Genomic DNA, 20244 nt, shown 5'->3' on the forward strand with positions numbered 1-20244 from the left:
TACACTGAGTATAATATGCTTTCGAGCATATCTTCCTTCATTAAGATGTAAATGTTTGCAAAAATATGTAGAAGAATATCGGAACAAATTTATGCTTAACTCATTGAAAAAAAAGATTGGCTGTTCAGTGTTTTTTATTTGTTTTAATTTATTTTTTATTTTAATTCCAGTATAGTTAACATACAGTGTTATATTGGTTTCAAGTGTACCATATAGTGACTTAACGAGTCTATAAATTACTCAGGGCTCATCATGATAAGTGTGCTCTTTAACCCCTGTCACCTGTTTCACACATCCCCCCGCCCCCCACCCGGTCCCCAGTAACCATCAGTTTGTTCTCTATAGTTAAGAGTCTGTTTCTTGGTTTGTCTCTCCCTTTTTTTCCTTTGTTCATTTTGTTTCTTAAATTCCACATATGAGTGAAATCATATGGTATTTCTCTGACTGACTTATGTCACTTACCATAATACTCTCTAGCTCCAGCCACATTGTTGCAAATGGCCACGCTTTCATTCTTTTTCATGGCTGAGTAATATTCCATTGTGTGTGTGTGTGTGTGTGTGTGTGTGTGTGTGTGTGTGTGTATGCACATACACATCTCACCTCTTCTTTATCCATTCATATATCGATGGACACGGGCTGTTTCTATAAACTGGCTATTGTGGATAATGCTGCAATAAACATAGAGGAGCATATATCTTTTTGAATTAGTGTTTCACATTCTTTGAGTAAATACCCAGTAGTGCAATTACTGGATCATATGGTATTCTATTTTTAATTTTTTAAAAAATAGTCCCTATGCCCACTGTGGGCCTCAAACTCATCACCCTCAGATCAAGAATTACTTGCTATACTGACTGAACCAGTGAGGCACCCCTCTATTTTTAATTTTTTTATCCACACTTGTTTTCCATAATGGCTGCCTCAGTTTGCATTCCCACCAACAGTGCACGAGGGTTCCTTTTTCTTGGGTTGTTCAATGTTAAGTATTTTTTCTTGAGTCAATGGTTAATGTGTATTCTTATAGAAAGCCACCTATTTGATTGAAATGTATAAATTTTATGCAGTGTTTGTAGTCTCTCTAGTCTTCATCTCCATTTCTAATTTTGCATCATTTTCTTTCCTATTTCTAATCATATTTTTGAGAATTTTTTCTTCCCCAAAAATAATTTTTAGAAATGAGTTTAATTTTTTTGTCTTCTCTTGTTTTCAGTTACAAATGCTTTAGTCTCTAATTGTCAAATTACTATGCTCACCCCAGTATAAAACCATATTTAATTATTTTTAGCAAGATCTATAATGTAGGATCCCCTAGCTATTAGAAATCATGGCCTTTCAGCCAGAAAAACAAATAAGTTCAACCTAGCATCTTTGACCAAAAAAAACTTCTGGATTAATTCATTTTTGCCCCTCTGAATTTTTGTTACTTCTCTTTTTGTAAATTTTTTGGTTGTTGGCTTCCTGCTTTCTATAGACGGTTGACATTTCTATTGGGCATTTTTCTAATTTCTTGCATTGATTTACAATTTAATGAATTTCTTTATTTTTCTTCTTTTTAAGTAATATAAGTACTTCATGAATTTTCTTCTATGTAAGAGTTTGATCTTATTTCATAAATTTTTGTTTATAGTGTGTTCATTTATTTTCTAAATAATTTCTATTAATTATTCATTTTCATTATCTTTATGAGACATGATTTATGTGGGAAAGTGTTTTTAAACACTGTTTTGACTTGGCATTATTTTGTTTTAATTCTATTCTTTATCCTTATTAACATAAGAAAATATAGTCTTTAGAATACCAGTTTCCCATCCAAGTACTATTGGTATTTGCTTTACAGTTTTCTATATGTTCCAATATTGTCTATTAATTCAATGGTATTCTAAGTTGTAACCATTTTTACATTGTGGCAGCACTAAGCAGAGCATAGACTTTCCATTCCATCTTGGATTTGAATCCCACTTACTTTCTGGATAATCTTTACTAGTATCTTAGTTTCTTGAAGGCTCAGTTTTTTTTAATGTAACATAGGTGTTCTGAGAATTTAGTGAGAGACTATATAGTGTATTGCCTAATGAATAATAAGTGCTCAATTAACAATAGATATAGCTGTTATATTGTCATATAATTCCATTCTTCTGTGGCATATTTCTTTCATTTGATCTATAAAACACTGTGTGTATGTGTTGTGGGGAGATGCCTGGCTGGCTCAATTGGAAGAGCATGTGACTCTTGATTTCCGGGTTGTGGGTTCAAGCTCCATGTTGGATGTAGAGATTACTATAAAAGAAAATAAATAAATAAACTTAAAAAAATAAGAATAAAAAACACTGTTGGGGATTTTTCAGTGGTTGTGTTTTACTTATTTCTCCATGTGTTACCAGTAGTTTTTACTTTAGGTGATTAGAAGCTGTTTTATCTTTATTATGAATTTAGCAATGTTTTACCTTTATTATGAATTCTTTCCCTTAGAAAGAACACAAAGCCCTGTGTTCTTTTCTGTCTGTGTTCAGGAATATTATCATTTTAATCTTCTGTTGTTTTTCTTTGTTTTTGTTTTGTTTCAGATGAACCATATATGTAGCATATCATTTATTTGGTATTATTATTATTATTATTATTATTTTGTGCTTTCTATCTTTTAAAAATTTTCTTTCTATTCTGTCTTTTGTTAAACCACCATTATTTTCTTTAGCAATATTATTGTTTTTGCTGTTTTGAGTAACAAGGCAAAATAAATTACTTAAGAACTTGCATGAGTAGTATATGAATACTTTAGTGTAGAAAAAATTCAAATGATACAGCCATGTATGGCATAAAGAGCACTCCCCACCTTGAATGCTATCCTTTCCCAGTTCTCTTCTCTCTGAAGTTTACTAATATTAATGTATTGTATGTATCCTTTCAGACATTTTTTTCATTTATGTAATGCAAGTGTTTTTATTTTTTTTTTACATGTGTGGAATCATGTAATCTATATTATTCTGCATCTTGAGTTTTTTTGCTTAAAACATACTTCTGTTGATTCTCATTTATTGAATATTTACTATGAGCCAGACACTGCCAGGCACTTCACTTGTATTATTTCATTTGACCCTCCTATGAACCCAGAGAGGTACTAATTATGTCCCCAATCAAAAAAAGTCCCCTTCTCCCCATTTGTTCTGTTACCCTATTCCTTACCCCTTCCTGGTGCTAAAAGTCACTAACCCAGTTTAGAAGGGTGTATTATATTTATTGCTGCAGATCAAATTATCCCCAAATTTAGCAGTTTAAAACAAACTATTATTATCTCACACAGTTTCCGAGGATCTGGAATCCACAGTTTCTGGCCTAACGGGGAGGTTCTGGCTCAAGATCTCTCATGTGGTTTTAGTCAGGATCTCAGCTGAGGCTGCATCATAAAAAACAAAAAATGAAACAAAGACAAACCTTCCCACAAACCACACTTGCACATATATCTTTATATACAGATGTGTATTTTTCTATTTGGAATTCCTGGTCAAAGTATATGTGTAATTTAAATCTTGAAAGATTGTTGTGTATATTTGCATTTCCTTTTCTTAAGTGTAATCTAAACTTTTCATTTATTTAAGAAGATAATATTTTTTGGGGGGAATATGTAATGAGCTAAAAGAAGAAGGTTCATAACATAAAGTATACTTAAGGATTGCCTTAGTGTAAGATTGGTGAATATTAATTTGCATAAGTAGTCATGGTATCCATGAAAATGTGATACTCACATCTCCTTCAAGAGAATCTGTTGACATAAGCTTGACTGCCAGCCTCCAGCTGTTGTCCTGTAGATCTATCATGGCATTCACTCTAAGGCCATTTTTCCTCTGGGCAGCTTCTAGCCAATGACCGAACACAACAGGTTTGCTAGAGGTGACCCATACCTGCTTGATGTGGGATTGTATCAACAGGCAGCTTTGGCTCAGGAACTTTCCATCTGCCTGGCTGAATCTCAGAACTGCTCTGTGTTCTGAAGCTCTTCCTACTCGCTCCTTCCTCTCTTCACCTTTCGCAGGTGTCAGCTGCATCATGGTCTGAAGGTTTCCTACTGCTCCCTCTCTTTGTTGCCTCCACTGGTAGCATCTGCTTCTAACTGAATTGACCCAGCTGGGGGGTAATATGAGTAATATGTAATTGAGTAATCAATATACTGTAGTGAGTACAGTATTTTCCAAATTCTATGTTTATAAGTAGGGCATGTATTTTTCTCTCTTTGTATTTAGAAAATGTGAGTATAGGGAATTGAAAGTAGGCAGAAGTTTCTGAACAGAAGTAAGAACTGTAGCAAGACTCAGATTGGTTTCTAACCAGGACTGGTTACAACTGGTGATGATAGAGTAACCCATTAGAAAGATGGTCCAAAAGTCAGTCAGTGCTGGTGGTTGTTCATACCCAATGACTAGAAGAAAAAGGATCCAAAAGGACTTCTGGCATAAAAAGATGGCCCAGGACACTTTTCATGCATCCTAACTGGAATCAGACCTTTGTTCAAAGAATCCTTTGTTCAAAGGTTCCTTTGAATGGGAAATAGTATGTAGATACAAAGGTCTGTATGCCCTATGTTTTAAAGGTAAATTTAGCTGTTTATATATATTGTGATAACTCATATTTTTTGTTTTATCCTGACGTATAATTTATGTTTTTTATTGACTCTGCCTTTGTTTGTTTCATTTTCTTCTTTTATTCCTTTTAAATTTATCTTTTTTGTTGTTCCTTTTTAAAAAAAATTCAGTGATCTAGATATAATATATTCTGTTTTTTTTTACTTTTTCAACTATTTTGATAAATTGTGTTTTATTAACCTTATTTTGGAAGTATATATACTATTTCTTATTCTTATGGTGGTTTCTCTGGATAGACATCTTTAACTTATCAAAATCTTGTGCTAATCAGTAACTTTACACTCTTCTAGGAAAATACAATGACCTTAAAACCTTTCAATTCCATTTACCCCTTTTGACTTAATATGTTTTTACTTTGTTATATTCTTAGATCTTTATCTTTAAAAACCCCCAAAACATTATTATCATTTTATACAATATTTCTTATATTTTACCCATATATTTATCCTTCTCTTTTTTCTTTTCTTTTTTTTCCCCCTAGCATCTCAGAACTTTGTCTGGAATCATTTTACCCTTTGCCGGAAATATAGCTTTAGAATTTGCCTTAGGGGAAGTAGGAAGTCTGCAATTAGTGAAAATATTGGTTTTTCTGTTTCAAATGTCTTTATATTAGCTCATTCTTGAGAGAGATTATACCTGGGTATGATGTATATTGCAGGTGTTTTCTTTCAGCACACTAATGATGTTCTAATATTCTCCAGCATCCACTGTTGCTATTGGGAAGTAAGTCTTAAATGTGAATTTTTTTGAGGATAACAGATTCCTTGCTTCCTCCCAAACTGGCTACTTTTAAGTTTTTCTCTTTTCTTCCTTATTTTCATTATGATGTGGCTAGCTGCAGATTTTTAAAAAATTTATGCTGTGGAATCATTGGGATTTTTGAATATGTGATTGGATGTCTTTCATCAACTATGGAGAATTTTTAATCATTATTTCTCCAAATGTTGCCTCTGTTCATTCTCTCTTTCATTTTCTGGGACTTTAATCATAGGTATTAGCTACCTTTTTTCTCTTGATGCTGGATTCTGGATAATTTCCCTTCTGATCTGTCTTATAGTTCAAGTTTATAAATTCTTTCTTCAGTTGTGTCTAAGATACTGTTAAACTTGTTTATTGTATTTTTAAATTTGCTTTTGTATTTTTCTTTTTAGAATATTTATTTTTTTCTCCAAATCTATTTTGTTTTGGTGTTTTCTTTCTTTTTTTTTTTTTAAAGATTTTATTTATTTATGTGAGAGAGAGAGAGAATGAGAGACAGAGGGCACGAGAGGGAAGAGGGTCAGAGGGAGAAGCAGACTACCCGCCGAGCGGGGAGCCCGATGCGGGACTCGATCCCAGGACTCCAGGATCATGACCTGAGCAGAAGGCAGTTGCCCAACCAACTGAGCCACCCAGGCACCCGGTGTTTTATTTTTTTATGTACCTGTCTGTTTTTAAATGTTTACTATTGTATTTAAAACATTATTTTTAGGAAACCTTTGAGACCAAGAATGACAGTTTCTTTCTCCAGAGAAATTTTTTTGTCAAATTTTTTGGTACTCAGAAACAGTCTTAGGTTGAGGCTTGAGTTTCTTTGACCACCCTTGTGATGGAACCCAGTCTACACAAAGGCTGATTTACTCCCCCTCCCTCTTTTTTTCTTTTTTAAAGAGGTTTAAAAAAATTTTTTTTTTAAAAGCAGGCTCCACACCCAACATGGGACTTGAACTCAGGACTTGATCTCTTGAGATCAAGAATCACATGGTCTACTGACTAAGCCAGCCAGGCACCCCTACATCTATTCACTCTTAATCTGATGGTGTAGCATCCTTGTAGCCTTGGATACTTGCATATTTTGTATATGTATAATATTATACAGTATATTACATATATATAAATATATATAAATAAATCAGTCTCCATGCCACAGGTAAGTTTTGGGCTTTAAATCTATAACCCTTGCCCCAAGAAGTTGTCAGTCTGCAGCTCAGACTTGCAGCTGCTTTGGCAAATATCATGAGAACAAAAGCTTCTTGAATACTGGGCTTACTTTTCTAGGTTCTTGCCTTTTCTTAGATTTTGGCTCAGTATCTCTTCATCATCATGTTGGCTTTTTGATGCTTTGAAGATTGCAGTTTTTGTATTATAAGTAGCTTTCTTAGTTTTCCTCGGTAGAATTACCTAGCCTGCCGTAATTAGAAGCAGAGTCATAATTGACTTTTAAAGTAGCAAAACTGGTTCCATTTCTATCTGCATCCCAGCTTATTGGGTGCACACCAGTTTTAGCAATATCTCTGGAGTAGAGCAGGAGGATTTTTACATCAGATATCATATAAGCAATGGTTGCTCTCTCAAGACACATTAGTTTGGTCAATATCTTGGCAGTTCCAAGATAAGGTTCCATATGAACCATGTTCTCTCTTAGAAAAGCAACCATTGGGGCACCTGGGTGGCTCAGTCAGTTAAGCATTTGACTCTTGATTTCAGCTCAGGTCATGATCTCAGGGTTGTGAGATTGAGACCCATGTTGGGCTCTGCCCTGGGCATGAAGCCTGCTTGAGATTCTCTCTCCCTCTCTCTCTGCCTCTCCGCATCTCTCTCTCTCTAAAGGAAAAAGAAAATAAAAGAAAAAAAAAGCAACCATTGATAATTAGCAAGTTTTGCTGTTTTGATATCTGTAAAATACAGTATTAAGGCTTTTGTCCTTGTTATTGTTAAAAGCATTTCCTTATATATACAATAGCTGCCATTCTGTCATATTTGAATATTTTATGTAAACATATGACAAAATAGTTCCATAGTCTCTTGTGTATCACATAGTTTATCTTTGAAGAACAACAGTCACCAATTATCCTTCTGCTATATTTAGTAATTCTCTTAATTTACACTGTGCTATAGCTGCATTATAAAAATACAATAGAAGATGAATAAAAAGCAATGCTGGTGATTCCAAAATTACCATAGCCTTTTCCATATCTGTTCCATTCTCAGTGATAATTTCATGGTATTTTTAAAAGCTAATTTTCTATTGAACAAATATTTTTTGAATTTGAAATGTTAGTTGTTTGAGACCTAAACATTTAAGCAAAGTAGCAGCATGATTTAATTCATCATAAATACACCAGGATGTCAAACTTAGATCTTCTAGTTGTTTCTCTATATCCAAATCACTGGTTATAAGATAGATGAATAACACATTTAATAATAATTGTAATGATTGCAGCAGTTCACCCTTACAACAATAAATACACATATATAACTTAATTGATGGAGTTTGAATTATAAGGCATTTAAAGAGAATTTCATTCCAATAAAAATTTAGAGTGCTTACCTGTGTTTGATGGTGAATAGTCCTATATTGACAATAAATCCAAATAAGTCTTATTCATAATTCTGATATTTGTATACTAAATCGATTCAATGCTAACTATGAGATCACAGTATCATTGATTGCTTCTAAGATTAGTGATGCCAAAAAAATGTAGAAGTATCTATTTGGCTGACGGCCAACACGGAAGCCAAATTGTGGGCTTGGGCCAAATACTAAGGCTATCCCTGGACTTTCGATGTATCTGGTAAATGTTGTCTATACTTCTACTTTTCTATTCATTTTTCTTTTGGTAATAATGTGTACTATGAACTAACAGTGATCATAAGCTTTTTAAAGTATAATTTAAAACTGTTATCTTCTTATTACAGAGTATTCAAGCAAGCAAAATTTTAACTGAGAGATTTTCAGCTGAAAGCAAGGAAAGTGTCATTATTTTAAATCAGCATAGCAGAAGTACTAGGGTATGTACAATTTTTATTCTAAATTGTGGGTTGGTTGCTTTATCTGTCTATAGCTCAGATATATTCTTTCTAGTAGTTCTGGAAATTGTTTCTTGGTGCTTCTTCAATCAGGGCAATGCCTCAAAACATTCACTTCTGGTGTCTTTGCTGAGGACACATTTCCTCTTTTTCAAATATGTTGCCTTTGTAACACTTAGAAGATGTTATTACTAATTAATAGCAAAATATCTGATTTTCCTAAAATTTTGAAAATTTCTGATCTTGCACTCATTTATCACTTCTTGCCTAGGTCTTAAATGATTAAAGAAACATGTTTGTGAATGTTTGGACCAAATGGGGGGATTGGTTATGGCCATGAAACAGTAAAACTAAATTCTCTAAACGGTGATTAGACTCATGCTCATGACTTTGTTATCATTGTAGTGTATCCAAGTAAGCTAATTAAATAATAAACATAATTGGAGAGAAAAGAGATAGTGATTGAGAGAAGTTGAGAGAAGAAGAAAAGTTGGAAGTATACATAACTGGTTTAATAGATGTCCTGAACTTTATGGGGGACAAACAAGAAACAGTTTTATTTTTCTCCCATTAGTGCCTTCAGGCCTCTGCTCCCCTTGATGGTATCTTGGGATGCTGAATGGCACATAGTACAAAGTCTTAGGGCAGTGGGACAAATCGCATCCTATTCTCGTCAGTTAACTAGGTTAAAGATATGTCTATGCTTCCCCCTTTATCCCCCATACAGTTTAATACCTTTTTTTGGGGGGGGAGGGGATAATGTTTCTAATTAATACAGATCCCTTTTTTTTCTCTTTTCCTTATAGCACTTACTAAATATTTGTCCTTATGTGTGTTTGATTTTTTTATTCCTCACCAGCCTGGGGTCACAGCATTCTTCATCACTGTTTTATCCGTATCACCTAGAGTAGCAGGCATCACATAAAAAATAACTGAACCAATAAATGTCCCTTTCTAGTTTGGAATGCCATTTATACTTTCTGGACTATTGTAGTAGCACTACTTACACCTACCTGTCACATATTCCCATTTTTAGTAGCTGCTTCTTCCAATACATCCTCCTACTGCCTTCTGCTATATTCTTAAAACACAGGCATAATTATGTCACTCATGTCTCAAACTGGTGAGTAACTCCACCTACCAAATAAAGTCAAAGTACTTCATTGAGCCTCATAACCTGGCCTCAACTATACTTTCTATCTTATCTCCCATTGTACTTCTGCTTTTGTGTCACCCCCACATACCCTGTACTCCACCTGCACCCAGGTCCTTGGGAACTAAAACCCCCTTCATTTTGACGTTTCTCTGGGCTTGTTTAGGCTGTTCCGTTGGCCTGGAATATTCTCAGCTCTATCTCAGTCTACGGAAATGTTACCTTTCACAGGCCCGCCCTGCGTTACCTCTTCCAACCAGTCCATCCAGGTGCCATCTCATTGAGAATTGACCTCTCCCTACCCTATGTTCTCTTCACGCTGCATCCATTTGTGCCATCTTTAGTCAGGGCCACAGCTGCTTTGGATTACAGTTACTTCTTTTCTTTCTGTTTCCACCGTTATATTGGTTGAGGATATGGAACATGTCAATTTTTTCTGTACTTTCTACACTATTTAGTATGGTAGTATTTCCCAGCTCTTTCAGTATAATAGCTCACGTCGTAAGTGATGGTATTTGTATGGTCCGGTGGAGTAAAATGTTGAGGTTGCTTATAATTAGAGGTGATTGTTCAGAGGACAGTAGCTGCTTCGTGTCCCACTTGTGCAGCCCCTGTGCTAAGGAGATTCATGGTCAGGATATTTATGGCACATTTATACATACCTGTGCCACTTGCACCAGCCAGAACACTTTGTTAAGTGGTTGTTGTATCAAGTTGAATTTTAAAATTTAAGATAGTTTCTATTATTAGACAGTTTTCTAAATTAATTGATGGATTTTCAGTAAATCCATCCAATAAGAATGTGTATTTTAATTAGCATTTCACTAAATTTACCTAAGCATTTCATTAATTTACCCAAGCAGCTATCATTAGTCAATTGTCATATGATGTTTTACTTTACCAAATAGTATCTATAGTCAATGCATATTTATTATTTGATTATTTCAGTTTATTTTCCTAAGAAAATCTGCATCATTTGAAAATATCCAAAAATGTTTCAGCACATCATCTCCACAATTAAAGGTATGATAATTTTTTAGTTTTTATTATTCAAAGGAAATGTTTATATTTTTAGTAATAATCACTATTGATGCTTTTTTTGTTTGCTTTCCTGAAATAATGGAGTCAGTTGATTCATTCAGAATTGATTAAAAGTTTGGATTCAAGTGTGTATTTGGTAGCTACTGTAAAATTGGTTGGTCGTGCCAATTTAAGATTTTCAATAGCTCTTGGGAGTATCTCATATTCATAGTTTGACTTTACCTGGTATATTATAAGTCAAGTTGTTATAATATTGACCTACATTTGTATTGGGTTCCCAATTTCAAAGCATTTTCATGGACGCTATTCCAGTCTGGTCTTGAGCTTCACAACATTCCGAGAGAAGGAAGGTGAGCAGATATTATCTTTGTTTTATGTGTGAAAAAGCAAAGGTCAGAAAGTGATAAATGGCAGAGCTAGAACTTCGACCCACACCCCCTCTTACTAAATGCAATGTACCTTCCTCTGCACCAATAATCCATAGGCTTTTTGGAACAGCTGGTTCTTACCTCCATGGCACTGACATCTAGCTTCCAGCTTTTTTCTCCCTGAAATCTTACAAATCTTTCTTGATTCTTTGTTACTTGCTTGTAACTTGCTTTTAACCTGCTTCATGTTAGCCTGTTTCCTGTCATTTCTGAGATTCTCTTTTCTTACTGGCCTTTTGATTCCTCTGTTTTATATCCCTGTACAATCACACTATCCTTAAGATTTTTTATTGGCCTATATGTGACATATAGCATTATATTAGTTTCAAGTGTAAAACATAATGATTCAATATTTGTATGTATTGTAATATGATCACCACAATAAGTCTAGTTAACATCCATCACCACACACAATTACACATTTTTTTTTCTTGTGATGAGAATATTTAAGATCTACTCTCTTGGCAAGTTTCAAATACACAATACAGTATTTTAAGTATAGTCACTATGGTGTATTATATCCCCAGGACTTACTTATTTTATAATTGAATTTGGTACCTTTTGACTATTATTACCCATTTCATCCATCACCCACTCCTTGCCTCTGGCAACCACCAATCTATTTTCTGTATCTATGAGTTGTTGTTGTTGTTGTTGTTTTTAAGATGCCACATACAAGTGAGATCATGTAGTAATTGTCTTTCACCGTCTGACTTATTTATTTTACTTAGCATGATGTCCTCAGAGTCCATCCATGTTATTGCAAATGGCAGAATTTCCTTTTTTTTTAAATGGCTGAATAATATTCCATTGCATATATATATATATGTATATATATATATATGACATTTTCTTTACCCATTCACCCATTGATGAGCACTTAGGTTGTTTCTATATCTTAGCTATTGTGACTAATGCTGTAAGGAATAAGGGAGTGAAGATATCTCTTCAAGATCCTGATTTCATTTCCTTTGTGTATATTCCCAGATGTGGGATTAGATCTAGGGTAGTTCTATTTTTAATTCTCTGAAACTCCATACTGTTTTCTGTAGTGGCTGCACCAATTTACATTTGCATCAATAGTGCACAAGTTTCCCTTTTCCCCATAGCTTTGCCAACACTGGATATCTCTTGTCTTTTTTATAATAGCCATTCTACCTCTTTATTTTTTGTGTATCTGTCATAGGTTTTGGGTTTGTGGTTACCTATAGGTTCATATATAACACCCAAAGTAAATAGCAGTCTATACAAATTTGATGGCCATTTAAGTTCAAGGACATTCTGAAAAACAAACAAACAAACAAAAAACAGAAAAAGAAAAATAACTTCTTTCTTTTCCCTTTTTACTCCCTCCTCCACATTTTATGCATACGTTGCCATATTTTACATCTTTTTGTTCACAATTTTCCTATGTCTAATTCTGGCCATTTCTGTTCCACTTAAGGAAGTCACTTTAGCATTTCTTGCAAGGATGGTTTAGTGGTGATAAACCACTTATCTTTCGTTTGTCTAGGAAACTCTTCATCTTTCCTTTAAATCTGAATGATAACTTTGTGGGGGTAGAGTGTTCTTGGTTATAGGTTTTTTCCTTTCAGCACTTTGAATGTCTTATGCCACTTTCTTCAGGCCTGCAAAGTTTCTGCTGAAAACTCAGGTGATAGCCATATAGGTTTTCTCCTGTTGGTAACTTTTTGTTTCTGTCTTGCTGCTTTTAAGATTCTCTTTTTATCTTTAACCTTTGACATTTTCATGATTATGGGCTGTGGCATGGGCCTCTTTGGGTTCATCTTGTTTGGAACTCTCTGTGCTTTTTGGACTTGGATGTCTATTTCCCTCCCTAGGTTACGGGAGTTTTCAGTTATTATTTCTTCAAATAAGTTCTCTACACCTTTCTCTCTCTTCTTCTTCTGGGACCCCTATCATGTGAATGTTTGTTTGCTTGAGATCTCTTAATCTATCCTCATTTTAAAAAATTCTTTTCTCTTTTTGCTGTTCATCTTGAATGCTTTCCATTACCCTGTCTTCCAGATCACTGATACATTCTTCTGCATCCTCTAATCTACTGTTGATTCCCTCTACTATGTTTTTTATTTCCATTATTGTATTCTTCAACTCTATTGGTTCTTTTTTTATATTTTCTATCTCTTTATTGAATATTTCATTGAGTTCTTCCACTCTTTTGTCCAGCCCAGTGAGTACTCAAGGATCATTACTTTAAATTCTTTATCAGGCATATTGCTTATCTCTGTTTCATTTATTTTTTTTTCTGAGTTTTTTTCTTGTTCTTTCTTTTGGAGCATATTCCTCTGTCTCCACATATTGCTTGACTTTCTGCCTTTGTTTCTATGGACTAGATGGAACAGCTACTTCTCCTAAATTTGAAGGAATGGTCTTGTGTACAGTGTCCCCTGTGTTGACTGTGTGTGCTTGGTGGCTTTTGCTGGCTGGCTGTATCTGTGGCTGTATATGTCAGTTGCTCTTTTAAACCGTGGCTTTTTACAGAAAGAAGAAAATAATAATAAAATAAGAAAGAAAAAAGGAGAAAGAGAAAAGAAGGAAAAAAGAAGAAAAAAGAAAAAACCCCAAAAAGGACAAAAACAAAAGCAAAACAAGACAAATAAAAAGTACTAAAAGAATTAATGAAAGATTAAAAAAAACTAAAACAAACAAACAAAAATCCTGGTTTATTTTCTGTGCCCCAGCACCACAGGGGCTGGTGTGGACTTGTGGACTCTGGGCTTACTGAGGTAATAAGCTCACTGTGATGACCAGTTATGGTATCCAGACCCTGCTCCTGTCTAGGCTTTTAAGGTGGTGGATGGATGTAAACTGTGTTGTTCTCTAGTTCCTCTGACTGGAGAGCTTCCCAACGCTCCTCCTCCATTTGGCAGAGTTCCAGTGTTGTCTCTTTTATATGCTAGTTGCTTTTTTAAACCATGGCTTTTTTTCTGTGTCCAAGGATAGATGAATCTGTTTCCAGTTCCTCAGTACTATCCTTCCCCACTGCTGTTTACAAGATCAGGGGTGGAGGTTCCCTCTGTTACCATGTCTCCATCTCTCTTGCTGTTCTTTTTTTGTCATTCTATCTTTGATTGTTCAGAAGCTGTTCAGATGGCCCTCAGTTCTTCAGGAGAAATTGTTCTGTAAAAAGGTATAATTTGGGGGGGTGCCTGGGTGGCTCAGTTGTTAAGCGTCTGCCTTTGGCTCAGGTCATTGTCCCAGGGTCCTGGGATTGAGCCCCATATCGGGCTCCCTGCTCAGTGGGAAGCCTGCATCTCCCTCTCCCACTCCCTCTGCTTATGTTCCCTCTCTCACTGTCAAGTAAATAAATAAAATCTTTTTAAAAAAAAGGTATAATTTGGTGCGTTCTGTGGAGGAAGTGAGTTCAGGGTCTTGCTATGTTGTCATCTTGGATGGGAAACTCTCCCTATAATAGCCATTGTAACAGGTTTAAGGTGATATCTCATTGTGTGGGTTTTTTTTTTAATTTTATTTATTTGAGAGAGAGACAGACACAGAGATAGCAAGAGAGAGCAAGAGCAGAGAGCAGAGCAGGTTCATCTTTTTATGAACCCATTGACCATTTGTATGTCTTTGGAAAAAAATCACTATTCAGTTGCTCTGGCCATTTTTTAATTGGAGTTTTTGATTTTTTCCTATTGAGTTATAAGAATTCCTTATATATTTTGGATATTAACCCCTGATCAGATAGATGGTTTGCAAATATTTTTCCCATTTTATAGGTTGCCTTTTCATTTTGCTGATTGTTTATTTTGCTGTGCAGAAGCTTTTTAGTTTGATGTAGTCCCACTTGTTTATTTTTGCTTTTATTGTTTGTACTTTCAGTGTCATAGCCAAAAAAGCATTACTAAGGCCAATATGAAATAGCTTTTCCTTATGTTTTCTTCTAGTAGTTTTATTTTTTAAGAATTAAAATTTTAATCTTTAATTTATTTTGAGTTAATTTTTGTGAGTAGTGTGAGATAGGAAATTTCATTCTTTTGCATATGAATATCTAGTTTTCTCAACATAATTTATTGGAGATGGTCATTTCCTCATTGAGTATTTTGGCTTCTTTGTCAAATATTAGTTGACCATACATGCATGGGATATTTCTGGACTGTTGATTCTGTTCCATTAGTCTATGTGTTTGTTTTTATGCCAGTACCATACAGTTTTGACTACTGTAGTTTTGTAATAAAGTTCAAATTCTGGAATTGTGAAGCCGCCATCTTTGTTCTTCTTTCTCAGGAGTGCTTTGACTATTCAGGGTCTTTCATGGTTCCATATGAAGTTTAGGATTATTTTTGCTATTTCTGTGAAAAGTGACATTGGAATTTTTGTAGGGATTGTATTGAATCTATTAATGGCTTTGGTAGTGTGGACATTTTAAAATACTAATTTTTCTGATTTATGAGCATGAAATATCTTTCATTTATTTGTGTCTTCTTCAGTTTCTTTCATCATTGTATTTTAATTTTCTGTATACAAATGCTTCACCTCTTTGAATAAATTTATTCCTAACTAATTTTGCTGTTTTTGATGCTATTATAAATGGAATTACTTTATTTCTTTTTCAGATAATTCATTGTTAGTGTACAGAAGTGCAATTGACTTTTGTATGTTGATTTTGTAACCTACAAGTTTACTGAATTCATTAATTCGTTCTAACAGTTTTTTGGTGGAGCCTTTGGAGTTTTGTCTATATAAGATTATGTCATCTGCAAATAAAATTGTCAGAGACAATTTTACTACTTTCTTTCTAATGTGGATGCCTGTTTTCCAGATTGCTTTGGCTAAGACTTCCAGTACTAAGAGCAAGAGTGAGTATTCTTGTCTTGTTCCTGATCTTAGCAGGAAAGTTTTCAGTCTTTTACTGTTGATCATGATATCAGCTGTGTGTTTTACATGGACTTTATTATGTTGAGGTATGTTCCTTCTATACCGAATCTATTGAGAGTTTTTATCATGAGAGAATGTTGAGTTTTGTCAAATGCTTTATCTATGTCTATTGAAACAATCGTACATGGTCTTTATCTTTCATTCTGTTAATATGGTATATCACATTTATTGATTTGTGTATGTTGAATCATCTTTGCATCTGAGGGATAAATCCCACATGATCATGTTGTATGATCTTTTTAATGTGCTGTTGAATTCAGTTTGCTGGTATTTTTTTGAGTATTTTCCATTTGTATTAATCAGGGATATTGGGCTGCAGTTTTCTTTTCTTGTAGTGTGTGTACATATATACATACATATATACACATATATAAATAATGGAATATTAACTATAAAAAAGAAGGAAATTTTACCTTTTGTAAGTACATGGCTGGACCTTGGGACATTATGCAACATGACAGAGGAAGAGAAATACTGTCTGTTCTCATTTATATGAGGAATCCAAAAAAGCAGAACTTATAGAAACATAGAGTAGACAGTGGGGCTACAATGGAGAGGAGAGGACTGAGATGTTGGTCAGAGGGTACAAACTTCTAGTTATAGGATACATAAATTCTAGGGTTCCAATGTACAGCATGGTGACTATAACTAACAATACTGTATATACTTGAAAGTTGTTAAGAGAATAGATCTTAAATGCTATCACCACACAAAAACAATGGTAATTATGTGAGGGGGTGGAAGTGTTAACTAACCTTATTGTAGTAATCATTTCACAATATATACATGTATCATATCATCACACTGTATACCTTAAACTTACATATGTTATGTGTCAGTAATAGTTCAGTAAAAGTGGGAAAGAACCCCCAGCCTGTTCTGGCAGCTCTGCTTTATAATTATAGATTCTGTCAGTGATTCCTTCCTAAGTGTTTGACAGAGCTGCATATGGCCTCTTCGTATAATTCATATCTAGTCAGCAAGTGGGGAGTATGAGTATCTTATGTTCTACTTTTTTTTCAGGCACATGTTTTCCTGAGATATATATATCACACCTTTTTTTTTCAGGCACATGTTTTCCTGAGCACGCTGTCTCTCTCTATATATATATCTCACACCTACAGACATATGTGCCTATATTTCTTGATATATACCTATATTATACATACATATATTCTACAGTCTATGTATTACCCTATTCTCTATTTTAATTATATAATAAGTTACATATAGTTTCTAGAGATGGGGAAGTATGATAAATTATGGAGGGTCAATATCTCTATTGTACTTTAGTATATCTTAAAGAATACAACTAGCTTGTGTGAAATTGTTATGTTTGGAATTTGAGCCTAACTTCACTATAAAGAAAAACATTTGTATAAAAAATGATTATTTATTAACAAACTTAAATGCAGTTAATTTATTGACAATGGCTCAATAAGCTGGAAATGTTATATAAAAGGATTGGAACTAATCTCTTTTATTAATAATGAGTTGTTAGAATTTCAAGTACTAATGCATAGTTATTGCAAATTATTTATAATTATTAGTACATTATAATATTGATATTATTATTAAAAGTTAAGTTGATTCTCTGATGATTGGATAAAAATATTAGGCTGGAATTCTGTCTTAAGCTTATAAATATTGAATTGAAAATATTGTAGAGGATACTTGAATACTATTGTATAGAAATTCAGTGTTGTTAAAGTGCTTTTGTGAAAATAGACTCACAAATTGGTTTTATAGGATAAGGCATTTTAAGAGTTTTTACCCATTTTACCAATTCTTTTCCTTAAGAGTAAAAGTAGAGTGTGTACTTTATTTGAATATGTAAAAAGCATTGTCTTTTAATTAAGAATACATAAACAGTTAATGCCTATCTACTTTATAGTGTTATTTTTAAGTAGCTAACAAAATGTCACATAACCAAATTATTGTACTTTGCTTTAACCAACTTACTATTAACTTTATAAGCTGACTTTGAAAAACATTAAGAATACAATTTAAAATTTTCAGACTACGTTAATAATAATTGTAACTGAATTAGTTTAAAACATATAGCAACTAGCTTGATTTTAAGTTTTTCTATCTTTGTTTCCTTGCTAATAAGAGAGTAAAATCTGCAGTTGAATTGAAGAAAGAGGAGGCCACAACTCCAATAAAGATTAAGGATGACATGCAAAGCAATATAAAAGACATGATATTTCAGAAAGCAAAACAGTTGGAGCATTGGATGACTCAGCAAAATGAAACTGAGGAAACTTCTGAGAAAGAAAATATAGATACCATCTTAGATAACATGCAGGAGAGAAGAAGTTTGAGAAATCTGTCTCTCTCTCTCATTGAAGCATCTAAAAAAGCTGGCATTAGTTATATTGTTTATCCCAAGAAAAAGAAGATAAGACTGAAGAAAAGATTGAAGCGCAGTAAACTTACAGCCGTGTATGATGAATTAGCCAAGTCTCCAAAAGTTCTTAAAAGGTCTTGTTTAATCAATAATTGTTACAGTTTATGAAATGTATTGTGGTTTTGGTCTTAATCTTATAATTTCACTAACTGAAGTTGTTATTATTTTATTCAGCATTGAAAATATGTTAAAGTCTTAGCTAAAGGAGAATCCCTTGTTTTTTAATATATGGGTATTCAACAATAAAAAAATTAAAAAAATATATGGGTATTCAATAGTATAAATATATGACTGGTTTAAACTATATTTTAAAGTTGGGGCTGACTTAAGGACATGAAGTAAAACTAAGTCAATTTGATAGTTAAATGAAATCTTTCAATAGAAAGAAATAAAATCTAAGTTATTTTTATGAAGTGATTTAACACCAAAAAAACAACCTCTGCTCCAAATAAATATCACCCATTCAGAAGTTGAAATAGATGGCTGAGATTTAACTGTTTTCAAATTTGGACTTAATGAATTGAGTAATCTAGATAGACAAACTGTTTTTGTATGTTGTGTGAGCCCTTATTCAGGGATCAACATATAGAAATAATTTTTCTCCTTACTTAGAAGTAATAGTATCTAGCATGTTTAAAAATGTGTAAGGACATGGGGCACCTGAGTGCCTCAGTCGATTGAGCATCCAGCTTTTGATTTCTGCTCAGGTCATGATATCAGGGGCGTGAGATGGAGCCCGGCGTTGGACTCCCCGCTTAGCAGGGAGTCTGCTTAAGAATCTTTCTCACTCTTTGCCCCTTGCCCTGTTTTCGTGATCTCTCTCTCTCTCTAAAGTAAATAAATAAATCTTAAAAAAATGTGCAAGAACCTAAGATGACAGCAACTGAAGTTCCAAGTATGCTCATATTTAAGTGTCTAGGGTGTAACTTTCTTATCACTGAAGGGTTGTGCAAAATAGTTTGCAAAAAGCTCTGGGCTTTATTTCTCTTTAGATATCCTCAGATGACAAAGAATTCATTAAATTTATTCCTTTTTGAAAAGTAAAGACTTTCCTGTTGATAAGAGAGTCATAAGTGTTTTTGTTTACTTCATTATTATAAAGACTTGCTGGTTCTGAAAAACGGTTAAATTAATGATGTTTTGGTATGGTGGCTTATTGTCCCTGAAAAGACTTAGGAACAGCCTATGTAAGCATGGTGGAATAGAGACCGACCCTAGGGGAGGATGCCATTTGAGTCCTGAGTACCCTACACACTACTTATGCTTGAGTTTTCCCTGCAACAAAAATGTGTTTTTGTTAGCTCATCTTTAGAAGACTTCAGATAGGTTTTTCCTAAGTTGACAAATGTTTTTGATAAGAACCAGAAATTTGCTTATACATTTTTGATATATTTGCTGATTTCAAAGCATATGAATCTTTAGTGTCCTAGAGAGGATAAAACACTGCACCATTTTGGCCATGACCTAAGTGACTTCTGTCTCTCTAAAGGATATAAGCAGGTGAAACACTATTTTTGTCTGGAATTTTACTTCATTCTCATTCTTTATCACTTTGACTATAAGGAGATTTATTTGCCTTTTAACAACTGAATTTGATATTTGTATATATTGCCAACAGGTGTAATAGGATGAACCTTTTGGTGGACGCAGTAAAATAAACTACGGGAGTATTTGTCTAGGATGATATATTAGTACAGCTTTCCTAACTTCTTTTTAAAAAATCTTAATCTAAACTAATTTAATGTAAAAGTGTAGCTATGAAAAAACTGTTATTTTAAAACAAGTTTATGTAGAAACTTTAAAAAATAATTTTATTCCTATAGTTTGAGATCTTTTTTCACTAATCTTATTGTGGTTAAAACAGAATTATCCTTCTTACCATTT

At 33.7% G+C, this 20244-nt stretch overlaps 1 protein-coding gene across 2 annotated transcripts in view; it reads left to right on the forward strand.

Annotated features, from left to right (window-relative positions):
* The window catches only part of TTC6 (tetratricopeptide repeat domain 6), a 202793-nt gene that overhangs the window by 114076 nt on the left and 68473 nt on the right, over positions 1 to 20244 (forward strand). The window contains exons 9-11 of one of the 2 annotated variants that reach the window (XM_025869141.2): positions 8316 to 8408; positions 10528 to 10602; positions 18064 to 18434. In XM_025869141.2, the coding sequence (XP_025724926.1) occupies positions 8316 to 8408; positions 10528 to 10602; positions 18064 to 18434 (539 nt within the window). Of the gene's footprint in view, positions 1 to 8315; positions 8409 to 10527; positions 10603 to 18063; positions 18435 to 20244 lie in introns of those variants that run through there. The other variant, XM_073895111.1, reaches the window with a different exon arrangement.

This window comes from Callorhinus ursinus, unplaced genomic scaffold, assembly GCF_003265705.2.
Source record: "Callorhinus ursinus isolate GAN/ISIS: 27379988/994484 unplaced genomic scaffold, GSC_fseal_2.0 scaffold8, whole genome shotgun sequence".
In the NCBI taxonomy this organism is placed as follows: Eukaryota; Metazoa; Chordata; class Mammalia; order Carnivora; family Otariidae; genus Callorhinus; species Callorhinus ursinus.